The sequence below is a fragment of the Castanea sativa genome, chromosome 2, assembly GCF_040712315.1.
Source record: "Castanea sativa cultivar Marrone di Chiusa Pesio chromosome 2, ASM4071231v1".
In the NCBI taxonomy this organism is placed as follows: domain Eukaryota; kingdom Viridiplantae; phylum Streptophyta; class Magnoliopsida; order Fagales; family Fagaceae; genus Castanea; species Castanea sativa.
In genome coordinates this window covers 30,352,740-30,375,584 of record NC_134014.1, presented here as the reverse complement: position 1 = coordinate 30,375,584, position 22,845 = coordinate 30,352,740, and the positions used below count along the sequence as shown (strand labels likewise).

The 22,845-nt window shown below is 37.2% G+C and overlaps 1 protein-coding gene across 1 annotated transcript; it reads left to right on the top strand.

The window, feature by feature from the left end:
• Positions 1 to 7,773: 7,773 nt before the first annotated feature.
• On the top strand, positions 7,774 to 8,358 carry LOC142625191 (uncharacterized). Its single transcript, XM_075798885.1, has one exon. It carries the CDS (start codon positions 7,774 to 7,776, stop codon positions 8,356 to 8,358), a length of 585 nt encoding a protein of 194 aa, XP_075655000.1.
• Positions 8,359 to 22,845: the final 14,487 nt, after the last annotated feature.

Here is a 22,845-nt window from a genome sequence, read left to right as displayed (position 1 = left end):
TCCCTATATAAACCCATAAAGAGTTCATTATAAGATTATAGTGAAAATATAAGCCGTTGGGTCAAACTATGTAAACATTATTATTTTTTTTTCTCTTTTCTATGTACTCTCTCTCCACTCTCATAAAATCTAACATAGGAGATGAGAATCAATGTTGCTTGATATCATACTTCCTGAATAATTGTTGCTAGCTCCTTTTTTCTTGTTTGGTATTTGTCGTAATATATAAAAATTATTCCATGGCTTAACAAGAGAATGAGTTTTGAAATCACAAGTACTAAAATTTACTAACAATTGGGTTTATGGCCCCAAACTAATATGGGCTACTGGAAGCTAAGACTTAAGAAGGATGCATGGCCAATTGGATTCATAGTTGCATATATTGCTTAGAAGGGCTTTAACGGTGGCAACTGGCATGGTTTAAGTTGCTATTTTTGTAGGATCTAAAAGAGGTGATTGATAAAGGTGGTCATCATTGTAAAATGAAATGATTTTTATTAATATATATTTTAAAAAATGAATGTTGAGTGAAAGTAAGAATAACAGAGCCATCCAAACCAATATTTAACGGAAGCAGATTTACAAATCATGGTGAGAGTTGAGTGAGTAGTGGCAAGTCTTTGTCAATTGCGAAATTATATGACGAATAGAATAGTCTAGGAAAAATAAATATTGACTTTTGTGTATATATATATCATTTTCAAGAACTGATGAATGTGGATCTATTCTGTCTTTTCATTTCTCCACCTAGAGCTTCTTGGTTCTTATTGTACATTTGTGAATTGTGACAAACATTTTTTTTTCCTTATAATGCATGATTATGTATGTTTACAGTTGGCTACCACAGTTCAATAAGTCCCACACAAGATATGTGTAGTACATCAATCTTAGGTATCATATCTCATTTGATTTAACATGTCTCATAATCTCATCAGTATCACTTGTTGGAATGTTTGCCATTACCCCTCATTCTTATTTTGAAAAATCTAGGTTGAGGGATTTGCTCCCCCCACCACTCCACCCAACTCATATCCTAAACGGACCTAACCTTACTCCGCACAAATTTATTCTAGTCTTTAGTTTAAGCTTCAACTTAAAAATTTGAAGTTAAATGCAAATACATCTCTACGTTGAAATTATTCAATACATTCAATGTTCTACATCTCTTTCTCTCATATAGTATCTCGTGAGTACAAAACAATTTCAAGTTTCAACTCTCTCTCTCTCTCTCTCTCTCTCAACACAAGCACAAAAGAATACGAGATGTAAAAGCGTCAAAAAACAAAACACGTTTACTTTTAAAAAACAAGAAATAAAACATATTTGCTTTCAAAATTAATCTCGAATCCACGAGTCCTTGAATCCACAAGGAAAAAGGGTTCTAAAATTCACTAGAAAAACAATAGATAAAAGTCTGAATTTTTATTAATATCAATAATTGCTAAAACACGTTTGCTTCTGAATTAAACAAATGTTTTATTTATTTATTAACATTAGTTTAAGAAATTAAACTAATGTTTTATTAATTAAAATTTTGATAATACACCTATACATTTTCAAGAAAATATATATGTGCTTTGATAATACACCTATACATTATCAAAATTTATTAAAATTTTGATAATACACCTTAGGCCTGTAACTTTCATTTCCAATTACTACACATATTCTCTAAAAAGGTTGTTAAATATTGCAAAAGAATTAAAAAAGAAGAAGAAGAAAATTTAGATGCATTAATTTTTTGACAATTGACACCTATCCATGTTGTGTACTACAATACCGCCTTTAAAAAAAAAAAAAAAAAAAACGGATGTCCTATTATTAATGGGAAAAGTGTAACCTTAAAAAAATGTGAGCGAGAAATAGAAGTGATTTAAAAAAAAAAAAAAAAATCTTATTTCAAGTGAGATTCAGGTCAAATTATTAGCAGTGCAAAGTCAAGAGTTTTCTTTTCCCCAAATGTTGGCCAGGATGAAGAGGATGCCTTTGTCTCCACTCTCGAATTCCAATCAACAAGCTGCTTGGGGAAGTACCTTGGATTTCCCATTAGACACCGCGGAGGATCGAATCAGGACTTTAATTTTGTGTTAGATAAAGTGAAATCTAAGCTTGCCGGGTGGAAGGCAAACCTCTTGTCTATGGCAGGGAGATCTGTCCTTATCCAAGCTGCCTCTTCGACTATTCCGGCTTATGTGATGCAGAGCTGCATGTTGCCTAGGAAGGTGATAGAGGGTATTGATAGAGTCAATAGGAACTTCCTATGGGGCTCCTCAGATAATAACAAAAAAATGCATTGGGTGGGCTGGAAAAAGGTGACTAGACCAAAGGAAGATGGGGGGTTGGGCCTCCAAACAGCCAGGGGAAGAAATACGGCTTTGCTCGCTAAATTAAATTGGCGGTTCCACACCGAGGAAAAAGCGTCGTGGGCAAGGGTGCTTAGAATGAAGTATTGTAACCATCAATGAGTTAACTTGAGGAATGCCAATAAGCTATCAAGCTCTAGAGTTTGGAAGAGTCTTAAGGTGGGAGAGGACGTGTTCAAGAAAGGCATTAGATGGCTACCTGGGGCTGATAGCAATTTGGATTTTTGGCATGATAATTGGTCAGAGATTGGTCCGTTAAGGCATGTCATTCAAGGCCCTTTGACTCAACAATCTGCTGGTTTTAAAGTTAAGGAAATTGGCCATCCTGGTGGGTGGGATTGGGATAGGTTGCAGATGGAGTTGCCAAATGATATCAAAAGGGTCATTCAAGCCACTCCCTTACCCTTAGCAGCTAGAACAGAAGATAAATTGGCCTGGAAGCTCTCGCCAAAGGGAGTTTTTGATTTAAAATCAGCGTACTCTCTGACCTTAGCGCCTGACCTGGAAGTTCCTTTTAGGGGGAAGTGGATTTGGAAGCTCAAAACATTGCCAAGAATTCAATTTTTTGTTTGGCAATGCATGCACAATAGCATTGGTGTCAGGGAATGTCTCTCGGCAAGGGGTATTGCAGTAGAAAACTCTTGCCCTATATGTCTCAATGATCCTGAAAATATAATCCATGCCTTGCGAGACTGCCCCTCGGCTAAAGCCATCTGGCACCAACTTGGCGTGCCTTCCTTAGACCAGATTTTTTTGCAGAGGATTTAAAGGAGTGGCTTATTTCTAATTGTAATGCTAAGCTGATCCACAGATCAGATCAGCTTCCGTGGTTCCAGGTATTTCTGTTTGCAATTTGGATGATCTGGAAAAATAGAAACCATTACGTCTTCAAAGGTGGAGTGCAGAACCCAAATGTAGCTAAGGAGATATTGGCCCGAGCCATAGAGTACAATCACTGTGCAAACAGCCACACAGCAGCAAAAAGATTGGTTTTAAAAAGCATTAGATGGGAAAAACCCAATACCGGCTGGAAGAAACTCAATGCGGATGGCTCTTCAGTTGATTCTCTCGGGTTGGCTGGAGGTGGAGGTGTGGTTAGAGATGACACAGGTATGTGGGTGTTGGGATATGCTAGGAAGATTGGCCCAGTGAATAGCTTCCTTGCTGAATTGTGGTCCCTTAGAGATGGACTCTTCCTTTGTGTGCAAGCCTAGGTGCAAGCCTTAATTGTAGAAATGGATGCCAAAGCCTAGGTAGATGCCTTTTTGAATCCGACTATCTCAAATGTTATCATCTCCTCTCTTATGGAGGATTGCAGGCATTTTGTTAACCAGATTCCACAGGTTAGATTTAAACATGTCTATAGAGAAGCGAATAGATGTGCGGACCAATTGGCTAAACTTGGGTTATCCATGGAGACTGAGTTTGCTGTTTTTTCTAATCCTCCTGTGGACATTGTTTCTGTTGTAGAAGCTGACTACCGTGGGCTGTTTGTAAACAGGCTATGTCTTGATCCTGTTTTTTCTGTTTAGCTTAATGTTATTTCCTTTTCTACCAAAAAAAAAAAAAAACATAAAGGAAGAGGGGAGGAGGGGGGGGGGGGGTTGCGATGGAAATTGAAAAAGGGAGAGGAGTTTTATTTATTTATTTTTTTCAATTTATTTTTATTTTTGTAATTTATTTTAGTAGTTAGGATTTAGGACGTAGAACTTACTTTACTTGGGTCTTGGATGGTAATTGGCAAATGGGTTAACCCCAATTTAGTAAATTGCAAAACAAATGTAATTTGGGGGATTTTATTTTTCTTTGCTTGTAGTGTTTTTTGTTGTTGTATTGATCTTTAATTGAGGCAGCCGAAAATGAGATTGCATTTAATAAAATCTTTTTTTTTTTTTTTTTGAGTAGGCCACGTGGTCGGAATTGTTTGCCATCTATTGCATTTAATATTGCTCAATTTTTGGGGTGTGAATTGTAAGAAGATGACCCAAAGGAGGTCTTATTTTGTTTTGTTACTTTGCTCAATGTAATTGGTGTTATATTCCCATTCTACACGACACAAGTCTTGGGTAGTATTACTTCGATCTTTTCTCCTTGTATTCTTCTTTGGAAAACGATTAAAATCGATGATTTTATAGGATGAATTGACAAAGACGAGAAAAAAAAAAAAATTATGTATTGTTTGTTTCGTTTGAAAACCTTCTATAAAGATAATTTTTCAGTGTTTGGTAATACAAAAAAAAAAAATTGGTTAATGGAAAACAATCTTTAATCAACAGAAAATCTAATAAAAATAAGGCTTATTTTCTATAGGTTTTTTTTCACAAAAAAAAAAAAAATGGAAGACAATCTCTCTCTCTCACTCGTTTCGTCTCCTATAAATATTATATTCTTCTGTAGTCAGGGGAAACATAATTTTTTAGCACATTTTCTCTTTTTCTCAATCATATATTCTTTGCTTTGAATTTTAAGTTTTTTTTTTTCTCTAATAAATTTTCAATTTGATGGATTCTAGGCAGAAGTTACTTCTTTTCACACATAAAAGTGAAAAAAAAATATAAATTAAGGATGAGACCCATTGCTTTTTATGCGCTATGTATGCAAGGGCCGATTAATGTATTTGGAGGCTTAATGTGAAAATTGAAATTGAGGTATTTTATATATTTAAATATGATTTTTAAAAGAAATTAAATATTACTTAAACTTTATTGTCTAGTTTTAAATGCAAAAATTACTACAAATAACATTAATTGCGTAGATTTTTTTTTTTACAAAGTCTATACACAAAAAATTTGATAAAACTTTTCACACTTCTTGATGTATTAGATTGACAGTGGTAAATAAAAAAGTGATGTTAGTGATGGACTTAAATAAGAACTATTAAAAGTTTGCCAACTCCACTTGCGAAAAATGTTGTAAATGTTTTTGTGTATTGTTTTTTATTTATTTATTTATTATTATTTGAGAAGTGCTACATTCACAATATTTTCACAACAAATTCTAGGTGTTAAGTTGTTATCAGTTTTAATTTGAATTCATCATTAAAATTATTTTTTTGTCATTAATAATAGCCTGTAACAATCTATCACTTAGGATTTATTATGAAAGTATTGTGGAAAATATTGTGGACGTAGCATTTTTTTTTTATCATTTGAAAAAAAATATTATTTTATTTATTGACTAATATTTGAGTTTAATTAATACTATTATAATGAAAAAAAATAACAACATTGGTTAAAATTTGGGGGTCTCATTTCTACTTGGGCCTTAGGTGACCCCAACATTTGCTTCTAGTATAGAGTTGGCTTTATATGTATGTACGGTACATATATGTGTGTGTGTGTATAGGTTACTGTCCCTATATATGAGCAAGATGAGTGGTAGAGATTATGAAAATTTGACAACTAATTTTGATTGTATCTTTGTCAAAATTTTAGTATGAAAACCAAATTAATTCTTGGTTTTTTATTTATTTATATTGATGACATTAGTTGGTTTACATAATACATATGTTTTAAATTATACAAAAAATATTTACAAAAAATTTGCATACCACACACCAAAAAATGAAATAGTTTTCCAGAAAATCTTCTTTGGAAAATGAACCATTTTTCAGAAAAATATTAATGCTAAAATAAACAGTGTTAATTGAGATAGTAATCGTAGTATTTGACTCATTGACTGTGAAGAAAAGGAAAAAGAGAGTGAAGAAATTTTATTGACTCATTGACTATGAAGAAAAGGAAAAAGAGAGTGAAGAAATTTTATGCTTTATGGGAGAGAAGTGTTTGGATATGTCATAAGAAAAATTTTCAAGAGATATTTTAGACATAATTTGAGGACTTTAAATTCTGATTACAAATTCTATCTCTTTAGGCCCCCTTACACCCTGGTTTCGTCATTAGTTTTTAGCATTACTCAAGCTTTATAGTTCAATTGACACTTTTTAGCATTTTCAATGAAAATGTTTAGGGTTCAAAATTCAAATTCCCCTACTTCCAACTAACATAATATAAAAATAAAATAAAATAAAATAGACATGTCAAGATCCTTGTACCTCAACGGGTCCTTTTTGAAATTTTCAATAAAGATGGAATTCAAATCCTTGCCCTCCCAATATTGTAACTATTAAATTATCTAGAAAATAATAATAATAATAATAATAATAATAATAATAATAATAATAATAATAATATTAATAATAATAATAATTGTGGGGACCCGATGACTGAAGATTGGAAGCACTGCTATAGCCTTCAGTTGTTCCTCACGAAGAAGCACCTGTAGCCTGAGGAGTGAGGTTGCCCGAGGAGAGAGTGGGAAGTGATAGAGCGTCCTTGGGGAGTATAAGAGGTGAAGGTGGGTGCCTTAAGGGATAAACGAGATATTTGTGGGAGGTTTCTTGTAAAGTCTCACCTACTCCTCTGCATTAAATGGTTGACAACAGCTTTATTAGTTGCATTAATGAGGAAGTGACTTGAACAGTAGATCCACAGCTTAGCAGCTCCTTCCACCACCTTCACTAGAAGTCTAATGGGACAAGTGTCCTAAGGAGATTTAGGAGGATTGAAGATGGAGGGTTAGGATGCAAGAAGGCATGAAGTATATAAAGAAAATGGACTTTTAGATAAAGGGGATCTAAAAATAATGAAGGAAAGGGATTAGAGCCAGAACAGTAATTGAGAGAAAGAGAGTGAACAGTGTGTATAACAACCCAAGAACATTGTCCTCGGACAAGCTTGTAAAGATCCATCTACACATTTAAATTTTAGAATTTTGCCTCCTCCTTCTCTATCTTTGTCCTTAGGCGAAGCCCAACTTGTTCATCACACTCTCTTTACAAATATTTACTGATTTAGGCCGGGTTTGGAAACATCAATCTCACTATTCTAAGAGGGCTTGGACCGCCAAGATTTCGTGCCCTTACAATTGGCGTTGTTTTTGGGAAACAAGGTTTTGTTATGGCTTTGTTTTGATAAGTCATGGCCAACCCGGAGCAGAATAGGGAAGAATCTGTTGCTTCATAGAGGGAGAGTCCGTTTGTTAATCTAGAACAGAGGAGTAACAAGCACCATACACCAAGCATTGTGGTAGAATCATACCATACAAAGCGTATTGAGAGGAGTCATTCAAGGTCAGGGAGCCATGTTCCACACGATCAAGAGACGCGGAAGCTACAGCTTAAGATATATCGCCTGCGCAGGAAGCTGCGGTGAAGGGAGTGTGATAGAAGGAGCCTATCACCCCCATCAAGTGATGGATCAGGGGGGGAGTAGGGATCGCTCATATTGCCAAAGGTCAAGAACTCCATCCAGCAAGTCCTTTTCAACATCGTCTCACTAGGATAAACTAGAAAAGGGCAAGTACAAGCACGGGCAAGTACAAGCGCGGGCAAGGGTCATCTCACCATAGCATGGGGAATGACACAATGAGCAAAACACTTCAACAAATCTCTAAGTCACCCTTTGTTAGAGGGATCAACAAGGCCAAGCATCCCCACCGATTTTCACAGCCAACTTTTACCATTTACAATGGAAGGTCTGACCCTGTGGAGCATGTGAGCCACTTCAATCAGAAGATGGTAGTTTATTCTAGCAATGAAGCTCTCATGTACAAGGTTTTCCCTTCCAGCCTCGGGGTTTTGGCTATGCGGTGGTTTGATGCTTTGGGAGAGGGATCAATAAGGTCCTTTGAAGAGTTGACAAGGGCATTTGGTGCTAGATTTATAACATGCAGTAAAGTTCCTAAGTCCTTAGACGCTCTTTTGTCCATGGCAATGAGGGAAGGCGAGACTCTCAAGACTTATTTAGACAAATATTGGGAAATGTACAATGAAATAGATGGAGATTTCGAGGATGTGAAGGTGAGAACCTTTAAGGTAGGGCTCCCGATAGAGCATGAGTTAAGGAAGTCACTAACCATAAAGCCTTCCCTCAGTATGCGCCAGCTTAGGGATCACATTGATAAGAATAAACGAGTGGAGGAAGATCAGACCTAGGGAAAGGGCAAAGCTAAGGTGTTCCCAAAGAAAAAGGATCCTCGAGGAGCAAGATATCATAATAACTGTCCTAGAAGGGACTTCCCTAATCAGACATCATTAATGGGGGCTCAAGTGGTTAACTCATTTTTCAAAGAGCCAGTCTATTAGATATTGGAGAAGATAAAAATGAACCATACTTCAAGTGGTCCAATAAGATGGGTGGGGATCCATCCAGGAGGAACCAGAGCCTTTACTGCTATTATCATCAGGAAAAAAGGCACATAACAGAGGACTACAAGACTTTGCGAGATCACCTGGGTCTTCTAGTGAAGGCAGGGAAACTAAGTCAATTCTTGCAGCAGCCATTAGGTCAGATCAGTCATTCGGGAGCCGGGTATCAAAGGGGTGTAGCTCCTCGGCCAGCTTTGGGCACAATTAATGTAATTTTCGCTAAGCCTAGGGGCGATGCTGGGACTTGTTCTGGGGTCATGTCTATGTTTGTGGGCCTCGATTTAGATGATAGGAGTCAGTCTCTCAAAAAGGCCAAGATGGTGTCCACCCCTACTTTGGGTTTTTCAGATGAGGACAAGGAGGGAACATTCTAGCCGCACGATGTTGCCTTGGTAGTTACTATAAGGATTGGTAGGTATGATGTAAAAATATACTGGTAGGCCAGGGAAGTGGAGTGGAGATCATGTACCTTGATTTGTATAAATGGTTAAATCTAAGGCCCGAGGACCTAGAAAAATATGACTCGCCATTGGTGGGCTTTGATGGGAGGATGGTAGTCTTATATGGGATGATAAGGTTACCTGTGCAAGCTAGGGACGAGGAGGTGCGGGTCAGTTTCATTGTAGTTGAGGCCTATTCCCCTTACATAACTATTTTGGCCAGACCATGGCTTCATGTTATAGGTGCAGTGTCTTCAAATCTGCATTTGAAAGTCAAGTATCCTACACAAGGAAGTGTAGGGAACTAATTGGTAGCCAAGCAATGGCTAGGAAATTTATAGTGGCAGCCTAATCACAGCATCTTGTGGATCCTGTTGTGGTGGAAGAGGAGCGAATCCTATAGCAACTAAAGGGTCCCAAAGTGGGAATTGGGACCGAGTCGCATGGAGTGTTGTCTGAGGAGCTTGAAAGGGTTGTGATTGGAAAGGACGAAGAAAAATACTTTCGGGTGCGGTCTCAAGTGCCATCCTTTGAAAAGGTAGCATTGGTGAAGTTTTTGGAAGATAACATGGATGTGTTTGCCTGAAGTAATTATGACATTCCTGGGATAGATTCTAAGTTTATATGTCACTGGTTGAACTTGAATCCAGAGGCAATTCCACGAAAGTGACCTTCGCGGCATTCAGCGAAAGAGCATATTAAGGCAGTAAGGGTAGAAGTGAACAAACTTAAGCAAGTATGGGCGATCAAGGAAATCTTTTACCCTGAGTGGTTGGCTAATGCTATGGTAATAAAGAAGAAAAATGGGAAGTGGCGTGTATGTGGACTTCACGGATTTGAATAAAGTTTGTCCGAAGGACCCCTTTCCCGTTCCACGGATTGATCAGTTGGTGGATGGAATAGTTAGACATCCTCGGATGTGTTTCTTGGATGCCTTTCAAGAGTATCATCAAATACCTTTAGAACTATCTGATTAGGAGAAAACTACTTTCTGTGCTACCATTGGAAATTACCATTATCGTGTGATGCCCTTTAGCCTTAAGAATGCAGGATCCACATATCAAAGAATGGTGACCCAAATGTTTGAGTCACAAATTGGAAGGAACGTGGAGGCGTACAGTGATGATATGGTGATAAAGAGCAAGCAAGTTGTAGAGCATTTAGCAGATTTGGGGGAGGTGTTCTCGATGTTGAGGGAACATAGGCTCCGCCTAAATGCATCTAAATGTTCTTTTGGGGTTAGCTCAGGAAAGTTTCTAGGCTACATTGTAACACACCGAGGAATTGAAGTCAATCCCGATCAAATTAAGGCCATTCATAGCTTGCATCCTCCTCGAAACCCTAAGGAGGTACAAAAATTATCAGGAATTGCAGCAGCCCTGAATAGGTTTATCTCTTAGTCAACGGATAAGTGTGGTCAATTTTTCTAGCTCCTCCGCAAGTGGAAGGACTTTCAATGGACCAAGGAGTGTGTGTTGGCCTTTGAAGAGCTCAAGAAATATTTGTCATGCCCCCCAGTCCTTTCTAGACCCGAGAAAGAGGAAGTGTCGTATACGTATTTGGCAGTCACAAATTATGCTGTTAGTCTAGTTCTAGTTAGGAATGAGAGTGGGGTACAAAGACCTATATACTATGTTAGTAAGTCCTTGCAAGAAGCTGAGACACATTATTTACCCCTAGAGAAGGCGATGTTGGCCATTGTACATGCCACGAAGAAGCTTCCACATTATTTTCAAGCACATACTGTGATGGTGCTCACCTAGCTTCCCTTGCAAGCACTCTTGTGAAAATCAAATTACATGGGTAGGATTGCTAAATGGGGAACCATGCTTGGTGCCTATGACATTAGATACATGTCTTGTACTGCCATTAAAGGGCAAGTCTTGGCTGATTTTGTGGCTGAGTTTACAGAGAGTATGGCCGAGGATGGGAATGGGAAAGTAGATGTAATGATGGTCTCGGCCTCGGGCGTTGCCACTTGGGAGGTGTACACCGATGGAGCAGCTAACTGAAAAGGGTCAAGAGTGGGAATTGTGCTGATAATGCTCGAGAAGCTAGTGATGGAGAAATCACTACGTTTGGGTTTTCTAGCTACAAATAACGAGGCTGTGTATGAAACTCTGTTGGTGGGAATGTCAATGGTTAACAAGTAAAGGGGAGAAGTTATAAAGGTGCATTCAGACTCACGACTGGTTGTAGGACAAGTCAATGGTGAGTTTGAAACTAGAGATGAACGTATGCAGGGATACCTTGCCAAAGTCAAACAAGCTCAAACTTGCTTCAAGAGCTTCGCCCTAAAGCAAATCCCGAGAGGGAAAAACTCCCATGTAGACTCTTTGGCCATGTTGGCAATTTCTTTAGGAGCAAACCTACCTTGGGTTATCCTTGTTGAAGACATGGCCAATCCTAGTCTTGACAAGAAGCCAGCAGTTGGGGTGCACAGTGTTCAGGTTGGGCCTAGTTGGATGGATCCCCTAATTACCTTCTTGAAGCAAGGCTAGCTACTTAAGGATAAAGTTGAAGTAGAAAAGATACATAGAATAGCCCCACGCTACTGGTTATTCGAGGAGCAAAAGTTGTATAAACGATCCTATTCAAGACCATATTTGTTGTGTGTGCATCCCGAGGCAGTGGAACCCTTGTTAAACGAACTACATGAAGGAATTTGTAGAAGTCATACTAGTGAGAGATTGTTGGCCCATAGAGCCCTCACTTAAGGATACGGGTGGTCAAGCATGCAAAAAACTTCCCAAGATTATGTAAAGAAATGTGATCAGTGCCAGAGGTACACCCCAAATATTCATCAGCCAAGAAGGGACTTAAACCCACTTTCCAGTCCTTGGCCGTTTGCTCAATGGGGCTTGGACATTGTGGGGCGATTCCCTCATGCCAAAGGAAACCGAGGATGGCTACTCGTCAAGATGGATTATTTTACAAAGTGGGTGGAGGTTGAACCTCTTGCTAACATCAGGGATGTCGATGCTAAGAGGTTTATTTGGAGAAACATTATCACTAGTTTTGGGGTCCCACATGCATTGATCTCGGACAACTGGCTTCAATTTGATAGTAAGGCCTTTCGAAGGTATTGCGGGGAGTTTGGAATCAGAAATATGTATTCTACTCTTGCTTATCCACAAGGGAATGGGTAGGCTGAGGCTACAAATAAGTTCACAGTATATAAGCTGAAGAAAAGGTTAGATGATGCCAAAGGAAGATGGGTAGATGAACTGCCCCACGTGTTATGGACTTATCGCACTACACCTCGATGATCAACTGGAGAGACTCCTTTCTCAATGACCTATGGAGTTGAAGCAGTGATTCCTACCGAATCAGGATTCCCAACATTGAGAACTGATCAGTTTAGTGTTGAGGGGAATAATGGCGTACTTTCCACTAGCTTGGAATTGGTTGAGGAAAGGAGAGAGGTAGCTATGGTGAAGATGGCTCATTACCAGCAAAGGCTCAAACAAGGATATGACAAGGGAGTAAAATTGAGGCCACTGGCCTTAGGAGACTTGGTCATGTTTGGTTCCTCGTACCATGTACCTTGGGTAAATTAATGCTTTTTTATCTCTCTAAGTGTTAAACATAACCTTGGTCATGCCTAGCTCTTCGGTCCACGTACCTTGGGTAAATTAATGTTTTCCTATTGTGCTAAGTACTAAATAAAACCTCAGTCATGTTTGGTTCCTTGGACCATATACCTTGGGTAAATTAGTGCTTAATCTATCTGCAGTGGATGACTAAGACCCTTGTCATAATAACCTAATTGAAGAAGTGTCCATGAGCATTACTTAAAGCATTTGCAAGTATATCCATGAGATACTCTTGGGTATATTAACCTTTATGTGGAAGTTTGTAAGTGTTAAACAAAACCTTGGTCTTGTTTGACTCCTCAGGTCACAAACCTTGGACCAGTTAACTCTTATGTAAATTTTTCTAAGTGTTAAGTAAAATCATAAGTCTTGCCTTTTTCCTCGGATCATTGGTAATGAGTGGATGGGTCTCTTAGCTTCCTAAATCCAGAGTAAGGTAAGTGTTGCTTGAAATTTTTAATAAGTGATAGAGCATTATTACAAATTGCCCTAAGTGTTAGTCTAATAACTTTCTTCAAGTTTATTCAAGATTGGATAGGATATTGTTAGGAAAAAATTAAGATAATTACAAGATGGCATGCTTCAGATTATATTAAAAAAGGATATAGTAGAACATGTACTCAGATAAATTAGACTTAGATAAATGAAAAAGTGTACAATAAGAATTGAGTATGTTCATTGAAGTTCAAGAGTCGGATTACAATATGTTAGGACATATGTGATTTGATGTTAGCAACATATGTCAACATTTTATGTAATTGGCTAATCCTTTGACAAAACACACTTTACTTGTATTTGGGTAGATCTAGGATGTGTTTAATACTTCAAGGAACCTTGCTTCAAGTTCAAGTATTGAAGCTATGCAAGTCTATCTAAGATTCAAGTGTGAAAAATGTTTTTCATTAAGGCTCGACAACTAGCTCAACAATTAGCATCTATCAAGACTTGAAGAGCTGTTCTAGCCCGTGACTCGACAGCAGCTCGATAGACAGGGTATCTGTCAAGATTTATGAAACTCAGATTTTCGAGTCTGTTTTTCATCCAATTCGTGATTGTATGTTTGAGCTTTCTTTTTTCACAACCCTAAACATATATAAGGATTATTTTAAATGCCGTATTAGGTTACGCACATTGCCAAGAACACAATTGCACAAGAGCAAATTGTAACCGGAGACCTAGTTTTGCCCTAATTTATCTTTCTTGTGAAGAAGCTATCGTGTTTGTGCACCGTAGGGTTTTGTTGCCAAGGAGTTTCTCGATCTTCATCGTGTGATGAACTGAAGAACTTTGCAGCCAACAATCCTTCTCTAGTTGGTGATTGAAGTGGCGTACTAGGATCCGCGCAATTGGTTAGTCACATACTGGGAGCCGTACAATACAAGGAGAGATAGTCACTACAGAACAAGTCCAATTAGGTATTGGGGTAAGGGTTCAACTTTAGGTTGGTCTAAGGTAATGAGATTCCTTTACTTGTAACCACTTGTTTTGATAATAGTGGATTCTCGGGAGTAGTGGCCTTAAAATCACCTGGTGGGGTTTTTGCCGTGTTGGTTTTTCCCATTCGTAAACAAATCACTGTGTCAATTTATTTTCTGCTGCACTTTAGTTTATTGGTGATTTGTTTGTGTTACCACGCATTTGCATGTTAATTTGATTAATTAATAAACTTGGCTAATTAATCAATTGATTTATCACAATGGGTCAATACGGTTTTGGCTTATCACAATAAAAGAAAGATGGGGCATCAACTAAGGCCCGATTACAAAATTAGCTAAATAGCTGTTAACCTATGACTAAGTCAAGTTGATGCCTCTTTTTCCTTCTCTTTCTCCTTTTCTTTATCCTTCTCCTTCTCCTTCTTCTTCTTCTTTAGCTGCCCCACTTCAGCTACCTCTTCAGATTCAACGTCCACAACAGTTACATGAGGTGGTTGATCTTGCTCTTTCTCTATAGCAGGTGTGGCAACTGGAGTGGTGGTAGGCTGGACTGAGGCAGATGCAGAGCTAGGGTTAGCAGAAGATTGAGGAGGGGCAAAAGAGTTGGAGGATTGTATACTTGATCAGGAGCTCTAAGCTTTGATTTAGTACTAACCCTAGCTGCAGTGAGGGCCAGACCCCATACCTCAAGGAAAAAGGCCCGAACAATGTCTTGGAACTGGGCTGTCAGACTTTGGGCAGTCTTGGTCATGCCTGTGTCATAGGCCGCTTGCTCGACCTTAGCCTTTTCAGTGTCCTTGGTCTCTAATTGTTGCTGCTACTGTTTGACCTTTACCATGGCCAAGGCCAACTGACTCTTGACCTTTTTCTGAGTTGCCAAAGAGTTTGCAGCCTACTTTTCAAACTGGTTAAGGCGAACTCAACATTCTTCTTGGACTTCTCCACCTCAACCAGATGGAACAAAGTCTCTTTGACTCTCTTCTTTACCTCAGCCTAGGCTTTCTCAGTTGCTTCCTTTTTGGCATCAGCATCACAGGCTTTGCCCAGGGTGTGGTCCATCCACTCTTCAGCCACGAAGGCTGCTTGAACCGATTGGAACATTGGCAAGTGTAAGTACATATACTATGGGGATATGAGTTTACCAAAACCAAAAAATTAAGTTTGTACCTTGGCAAGGTCCCTCTTAAGGGACAAGAAGACCTCCCTCTTCCTTAAAGATTGAAGTTCGTGCATATCCTCAGGGAGGAGAAGGGCCTTCTCAAGGCATTCAGAGAGAATGCTTGATCTTCCTTGCTGAGTGTCCCTAAGGGTAGCGTTACTCATGATGGGGTTCCCCGAGCTCAGTACGAATGTTGGTTTCCAAGGGAAGGCCTTTGGAGGTTATCCCCCCTTTGAACCCTTGGAGGTCTTGGTAAAGGCGCCATTCTTCTTCTGAGCCCTCGTTGTTCGGGGCGCCTTGGTGGGGGGCTGCTGCGACGAGCGCATAACCTCCCCCCCTCTTCAACCCCCTCGGACCCTTTGCCCCCTTGGGCCTTTTTTCATTTTTTGTTAGCGGTGTCACTGGAGGACGCATGTGTAGGGGTAGGAGTGGGTGGTCGGGGCATCATAGGGACAACAGGGGAAGCGCCCCCAGCATAGGCTATGAGTAGAGTCAGCAGGTCGGGGGTTTTCTCATCTAGCACCATTCCGTTGAGGACATTAGATGCTCCTGGGCTAGTGCTGACTTGGGCAGGTCATAAACAATGATTAGAGGGGCCGGGAATGTCCTTGGGATCCTTTTGCTGATAGAAGACCTTAAAGTCTTTGTCTATAACTTCTTGAATGGGCTTTGGAGTGTGCTCCTCTACTTCGTCATTTGAAGGAATAGGTTGCTCTTGGGAGTAAAAGAGCTTGGTTACTAGCGGGGCTGGAAGTTGAGCGTCTTGAGTTCCGGATGGAGGAGGCTCTGTTGTCAGGAAGCCAGGAACTACTACATCAATCAAAGCTAGCCTTGGGTCCTTAGCTTTGATTACGTGGTTAGGACTTTGGAAACATTTGGAAATGGGGTTGAAACCAAGGATCACGTGCACCGCCCAACGCTGACCGTCCTGATGAAGAAAAATCTCTAATCTGAGGATTTGGTTTAAATTGGGAAAGTTCATGAAGTGCTTGTTTGGGGCGATGTGATGTACGTCTGCCAATAAACATGCAACATAAGTTATGTATTAGGGAAAGATTCTTATAAAATTTCTTCTTTACATAAATGAGAAAATCCTACGCGCATCTAGTGTCTGTAGGAACCCTACCTGGTTCCCCTTCTTGGGTGGGACAATGCAATCCATCATGCCAGTCTCTCGAGATGATGAGAATATCCTCATTCATACCCTTATTTGATTTAGGCATACATGAGATTAACTTAACGGTTGGGACCTTACATTTGATGTAGTAGTTGGTCTCCTTCCCTTTTTACCCTCTTTGATAGTCGTATACCCAGTTCACATCATGCCATGCAAGATTGGTCCCCATCTTACGATTTATCATATCTACGCTACTGAGGACTCTAGATATGTTAGGGGTGCATTGTGTGGGAGTCAACCTATAGTTCATACGGAAGTCCCTAGTGACCCTATCCATGGGGATTTCCATCCCACCTTCTACGAAGGCGATCATCAAAATTACCACTAAGCTTGGAGCTCTGTTCATAACCAACCATTCTCCTAACTCACAGTGTTGGAGTACAACACCATCAGAGATCCTATAATTGGCCTTAAAGGTAGCTATGCCTTCGGAAGTATCTACTAGCTTAGTAAATCTACCCATGGATGTTTATGGTGTGGGTAACAAAGAATCTAAGTATAAAAATAAATGAATTTGAACGCACCTACAGGCATTAGAAGAATCTCTCCTCAAACTGTTGCTTCAACGAAAAATTGCGAAATGGATAAATGGGGCAAAGTTATCTCCAACCCCTTCTTATATAGAGATGATAAATGAGCGGTAAATTTTCCGCTCGTAAATTAGGGTGAACGAGGACCATAGGATCATCATTTCATTGTAGGACGTGGGCAGACAAGGAGCCGCCTAACATAATAAATGATGCATCGTGGATACCAAAGCTTTAGGAGCATGCTGAGGATAGGTGAAGAGATGTTACCATGTGGGAACGCGTTTGGCACGTATGGATTGCGGTAGTACTATGAAAACCTTACTTTTTACCTCATGGGCAATAGCCAAGCTTTAGGGGGCTATTGTGGGGACCCAAGGACTAAAGATTGGAAGCACCGCTGTAGCCTTCAATTGTTCCTTACGAAGAAGCACCCGTAGCCAGAGGAGTGAGGTTGCCCGAAGAGAGAATGGGAAGTGACAGAGCATCCTTGGGGAGTATAAGAGGTGAAGGTGGGCACCTTAGGGGATAAACAAGATATTTGTGGGAGGTTTCTTGTAAAGTTTCACCTACTACTCCGCATTAAATGGGTGACAACATCTTTATCAGCTGCATTAATAAAAAAGTGACCTGAACAGTAGATCCATAGTTCAGCAGCTCCTTCCACCACCTTCACTAGAAGTCTAATGGGACAAGTGTCCTAAGGAGATTTAGGAGGATTGAAGATCGAGGGTTAGGATGCAAGAAGCCATGGAGTATATAAAGAACATGGACTCTTAGATAAAAGGGATTTGAAAATAATGAAGGAAAGGGATTAGAGCTAGAACAGTAACTGAGAGAAAGAGAGTGAACAGTGTGTGTGTAACAACCCAAGGACATTGTCCTCGGGCAAGCTTGTAAAGATCCATCTACACATTTAAATGTTAGACTTTTGCCTCCTCCTTCTCTATCTTTATTTTTGGGAGAAGCCCAACTTGTTTATCCCACTATCTTTACAAATATTTATTGATTTGGGCCAAGTTTGGGAACATTAATCTCACTATTCCAAGTGTAAAGTTTGAGATGTTACTATTATTATTATTTATAAATAAATAAAATTTGAATATATGATATCCGCTTCATAATAATTGTTTTTTATTATTAGATTCATACACTAAATGGTTTTAATTTGACATAGGTGGGACTCAATTCAAATCTCATATTCGATAGCATGAAATTTTGTTAGTTTATTTAATTGGAATCCACTAAAATTTGAATGTTACTATTTTTTTTTTTTGAATGCATGCAATGGAATTTTCTAACTTTCAAATTCAGAAGAATAAAACTTAATAATACATCATATCCATACAAACTAAAGTATAGTAAGTTTATAATAAATGTAGTATGATCTACCAAAAATATCACAGTTGTGACCAAATAGAATAAAAGTACAAATAATCTATAAAAAAAAGAGAGTAAAATCACAAATATTACCCGACTAATTAGAAATCAAATAAAATGTATATTATTGATTCCAATTACTGTCTACACCAAAAACCGATTGGTATTTTGATATGACGATAAAAAGCATAATCATTAGAAGCGAATGTCATAAATTAAAACTCTATCAAAAAATAAAAAATATATATTCCATTTAAGATGAGTTTGGACTTAAACAAATTATCTCTTTCAGGTTTTAAATTGACAAATTTCATAGCATTATAATAATCAATAAGTCTATAATAGTATAATGTATTATACAATTAGATGTGGCAAAAGAGATCAAGACCGAACAACCTAACCCAAAGTCAAAAGAAGATATTAGACCCAAACTCAAATTTTAGACCTAAAGGTGTTGACCCTCAAATTTTAGACCTTTTTTTTTTTGTTTTGCAGGTCAATCTAACCCCACCTATTTTTAAAACTTTCTTCTTCCTTTTTTTTTGTAAAAAAATATTAAAATTAAAACATTATTGGTTTACTTGTTTATTTTGGGTTTTACAACGCACAACTCAAACTCAACTGAAAAATATAATGCTAAGTATCATGTGATTATTATTATTATTATTATTATTATTATTATTATTATTATTATTATTTTAAAATTAAGTTTTTAACATTTTTTGGATAATGCCATTCATATATATATATATAAGACACACACACACACGACACAATGGCCTTAAGAAAACAATTGAAACCTTTATCTAGCTAGTTGCATGCAAGCGAATTGAAAGATGAATGATTGAGGCACATTCATTTTTCTAGAATAACACAATAAGTAAAAAAATTTAGATATCAAATGACAAAGTACATATCAAGATAATTTAGTTGCAGTAGAGTACAGAAAAACACAGATTTGAATTTATAGACATACATGAGAAGCATCCGTAAGTGTGAAAAAAGTGAAACCAAAGCAATGAAATTAGCAAAAATTATGGATATTTAAGCATATTTATTTCATATAGTGTGATCAAAGTTTGAAACCACATAACCAATTAATCCAGTGTTGCACTATAGTATCCAAATTTTTAAGAAGGGTCGTTGGAGTCAGTTAGAGGGTCTAATCATGATCAAGGATGCAAATTGTGAATAAAAGTGTTCATGTGCAAAGAGTTCATAAGGTTTGAAGCTAGTGTGGGGTCGCATCAATAAGTTAACAAGTGAGTAGTTTCTAAGATCAAGGGTTTGGACTATATTGTAAAACTTTTCTTTTATAATGAATTTCTTATTTAAGGTAAGGTACCATAACAATGGTTTTTCTTTGGACAAAGTTTAGCTACAAAACCAGTTGTAGCCTAAAGCTACAAACTGCACTAATAAACTGACATGTGTAAAAAATGGCACATGTACTGCACATGATTACTTAAGTAGTCTTAACTCAACTAACCCTAGTTAACTACACCACCTATTAAACAAATAAAAAATAAAAAACTATTACCTTACGTACTCTCTCTCTCTCTCTCTCTTTGACTTCTCTGTAAGTTGTAACCCAGTTCCCACCGGTCACCCTAGCCCTTCTTCTCTCTCCACCTTTGGTCACCCCAAACCATCCTGTCTCTACCGCTGACCTACCCAAACCCTCCTCTGTCTCCACCACTGACCCACCCATTCTCCGCATCTCAAAGCCACCTCTTTTTAGTCACTCTACTGCTTCACCGATCAAAACTATAAATCTCCCTTTTTCTTTGATAACCATGATTCCTTCAAGAATTGAAGAGGATTTGCTAGTTGTTGTTTTTTTAAAGTTTTGTTGAGGTTTCAATATGATTCCTCATCAGGTCTCACTTTCTTCAATTTGATCAAGAATGATTTAAGTCTTAGACCCACTATTTAGAATTACTGTATTGTTGTTCATATTTTGACTTGGTCTAGAAAATTTTATCAAGCCACGAACTTGTTGTCCGAATTGAAAAAAAATGATTAAGGTTGTTTTACCAGATGGGTGATGTTTTTGAAAGTTTGGTTTTTTGTTGTGAAGATTGTAATTGGGATCTAGTTGTCTTTGATATGCTTATTAAGGCTTATGTGAAAGCCAACATGATTGAACAAGGTTTTAGGACATTTAGGAGGTTTGTGGAGGTTGGTTTTGTCCCTAGTGTAGTTGCTTGCAATTTTTGTTTGAATGGGCTGGTGAAGCTCAGATGTGTTGATCGGTGTTGGGAGGTATATGAAGAGGGATTGGGGGTGCCGGTGGAGTTTTGGATTTTCTGGTTTTGTTTGAGAGAAACAGAGAATACGTATAGGTATAGGTATAGGTTTATATTTTTATTTATTATTATTTTTAATATGTGGTGCAGTTAACTAGGGTTAATCAGATTAAATTTACTTAAGTAATCATGTGCAGTGCACATGCAATTTTTTACATATGTCAGTTTATTAGAGCAGTTTGTAGCCTTCGGCTACAATTGGTTTTGTAGCTAAATTTTTTCATTTTTCTTTTTGAGTGTGTAGACACCCAATTTTGCACCCATGATTTAATCAAGGAAGATGATTGGAGTGACCATCCATGTACCCCAAAAATCATGATTGCATTACATGCATTAATTCATTTATTACATATCATAAAAATGATCTTGAGGTTTTAAAGATCATGACGGTGTGTCCAGTATCCAAATCGGACCATCGGATTGAAAGATATCACGAGATCAAGTTTTCACAGTCTACATGCATTGTATGGGGTGAAGCCGATCATGTGTGATTAATTGAAATTAATTTTGATTGGTTAATGATTAAAATTAATTAAATGATTTTATGTGATTGGTGGAGTATTTTTCTTAAAGTGAGATTTGTTGCTTGGTATTAAAACAAATAAGCTGATAATATTTAAAGACTATAGATAATTAGATTTTTGGGATAATTATATTCAAAATAATTATTTTAAAAGTCATAATTATCACTTTGGAATGAGGTTTATCATTAAAATAATTCTGAAATTTGTCCAAATACAATTTTAGAGTTGGAAAACACTTCAAAAACGTGTTAATCAAGTAGCAGATTTTAGATTCACATTCCAAGACACTTTTTCCATAGTATAATTCAAAATTCGGACTGGGCTATTTCTGGGAAAGTTGTAGAGAATCAAATTTCCCTTCAGCTATCAAAATTTAAGCTTAATCCGAATTTTGGGTAAAAAGATATTATCAAAATACTAACACTGGTTCTAATTTGAAAAATCAACTTACTCTTATCCAAATCTCCTTTTGTTTAGGATTTTCCCCATACGTTTTTTTTTCCTTATTTTTTAAGCATCACAGCCTCTATAAATAGAGGATGCATCTCAAAATTCAGGACACTTTTTCATGCTCTCAAATTTCTCATATTTTTGACTGCCCCTTTCTAAAATTCTCTCTCTTACGTTAAAGAGATTCTGGAGGCTTAAGCCTTAAGAATTTCTTTTTTGTAAGCAAGGATTTTTAGGTTTCAAAGATAATTGCATGAATTTCTTTGAACCCTAAAATATCCCCTCAAGAAGAAGAGTGCCTCCATGCAAGAGGTTGTTTCTTCTTTACCTTTTTTCTTTTTTCTTCTTCTATTTCTCTTGTTTTGATGATGCATATTTTAATATTCTTTTTGTTTAATTTTCTAATATTCATGTCATGTGTTGTTAATATTCTTGTAGAAATATGTTCTTTATACTTTTGTTTTCATGATTTATCTTTTGGAATTTCAAAAATCTGCTCGTTATCACATTTTTTTAAAAAACCAAAAGCAGATCTGTATCTTCATTAGATGCATATCTGAATTTTTCAAAATAAAAACTGATTTGCATTTTCATTAGATATAGATCTGAATTTTTCTCAATAAAAAAACTTATTTGCATCTTCTTTAGATGTAGATCTGAATTTTTCTCAATCAAAAAACTTATTTGCATCTTCATTAGATGCAGATCTGAATTTTTCTCAATCAAAAACTGATTTGCATCTTCATTAGATGCAAATCTGATTTTTTTTCAATTAAAAACTTGTCTATATCTTCTTTAGATGTAGATCTGAATTTTTTAAACAAAGCAGATTTTGAAAAAAAAAGAGAAAGTCATGAATTGTTTTGTTTGTTTTGTTTAGTGCATGTAGCATAGATTTATTTCATGAATATAGTCCTCTTCTCAAAAAAAAAAAAAAAAATCTTATTTTTTGCACATATAAAAACATATCTGATTTTTTCCAATATACAAATTTGATTTTTTATCACAAAACAAATTTGACTTTTTTTACACATAAACCATTTTTTTGTTAAGTTCTATAAAACAGATCTGATTTTCCAAATCTAAATTTTCTCATTATAACACAAATCTGATTTTTCTTTCACCAAAGAACAATTTTTTTTTTTGGTCTCAAAAACAAATCTGATATTTTTAAATCAAAAGATTTTGTTTTAATAAACACAGATTTGAATTTTGCTCTCCAAAGACTATTTTTTCTACACCTAAAAAACGTATCTGATTTTTTCTAAATCCAATT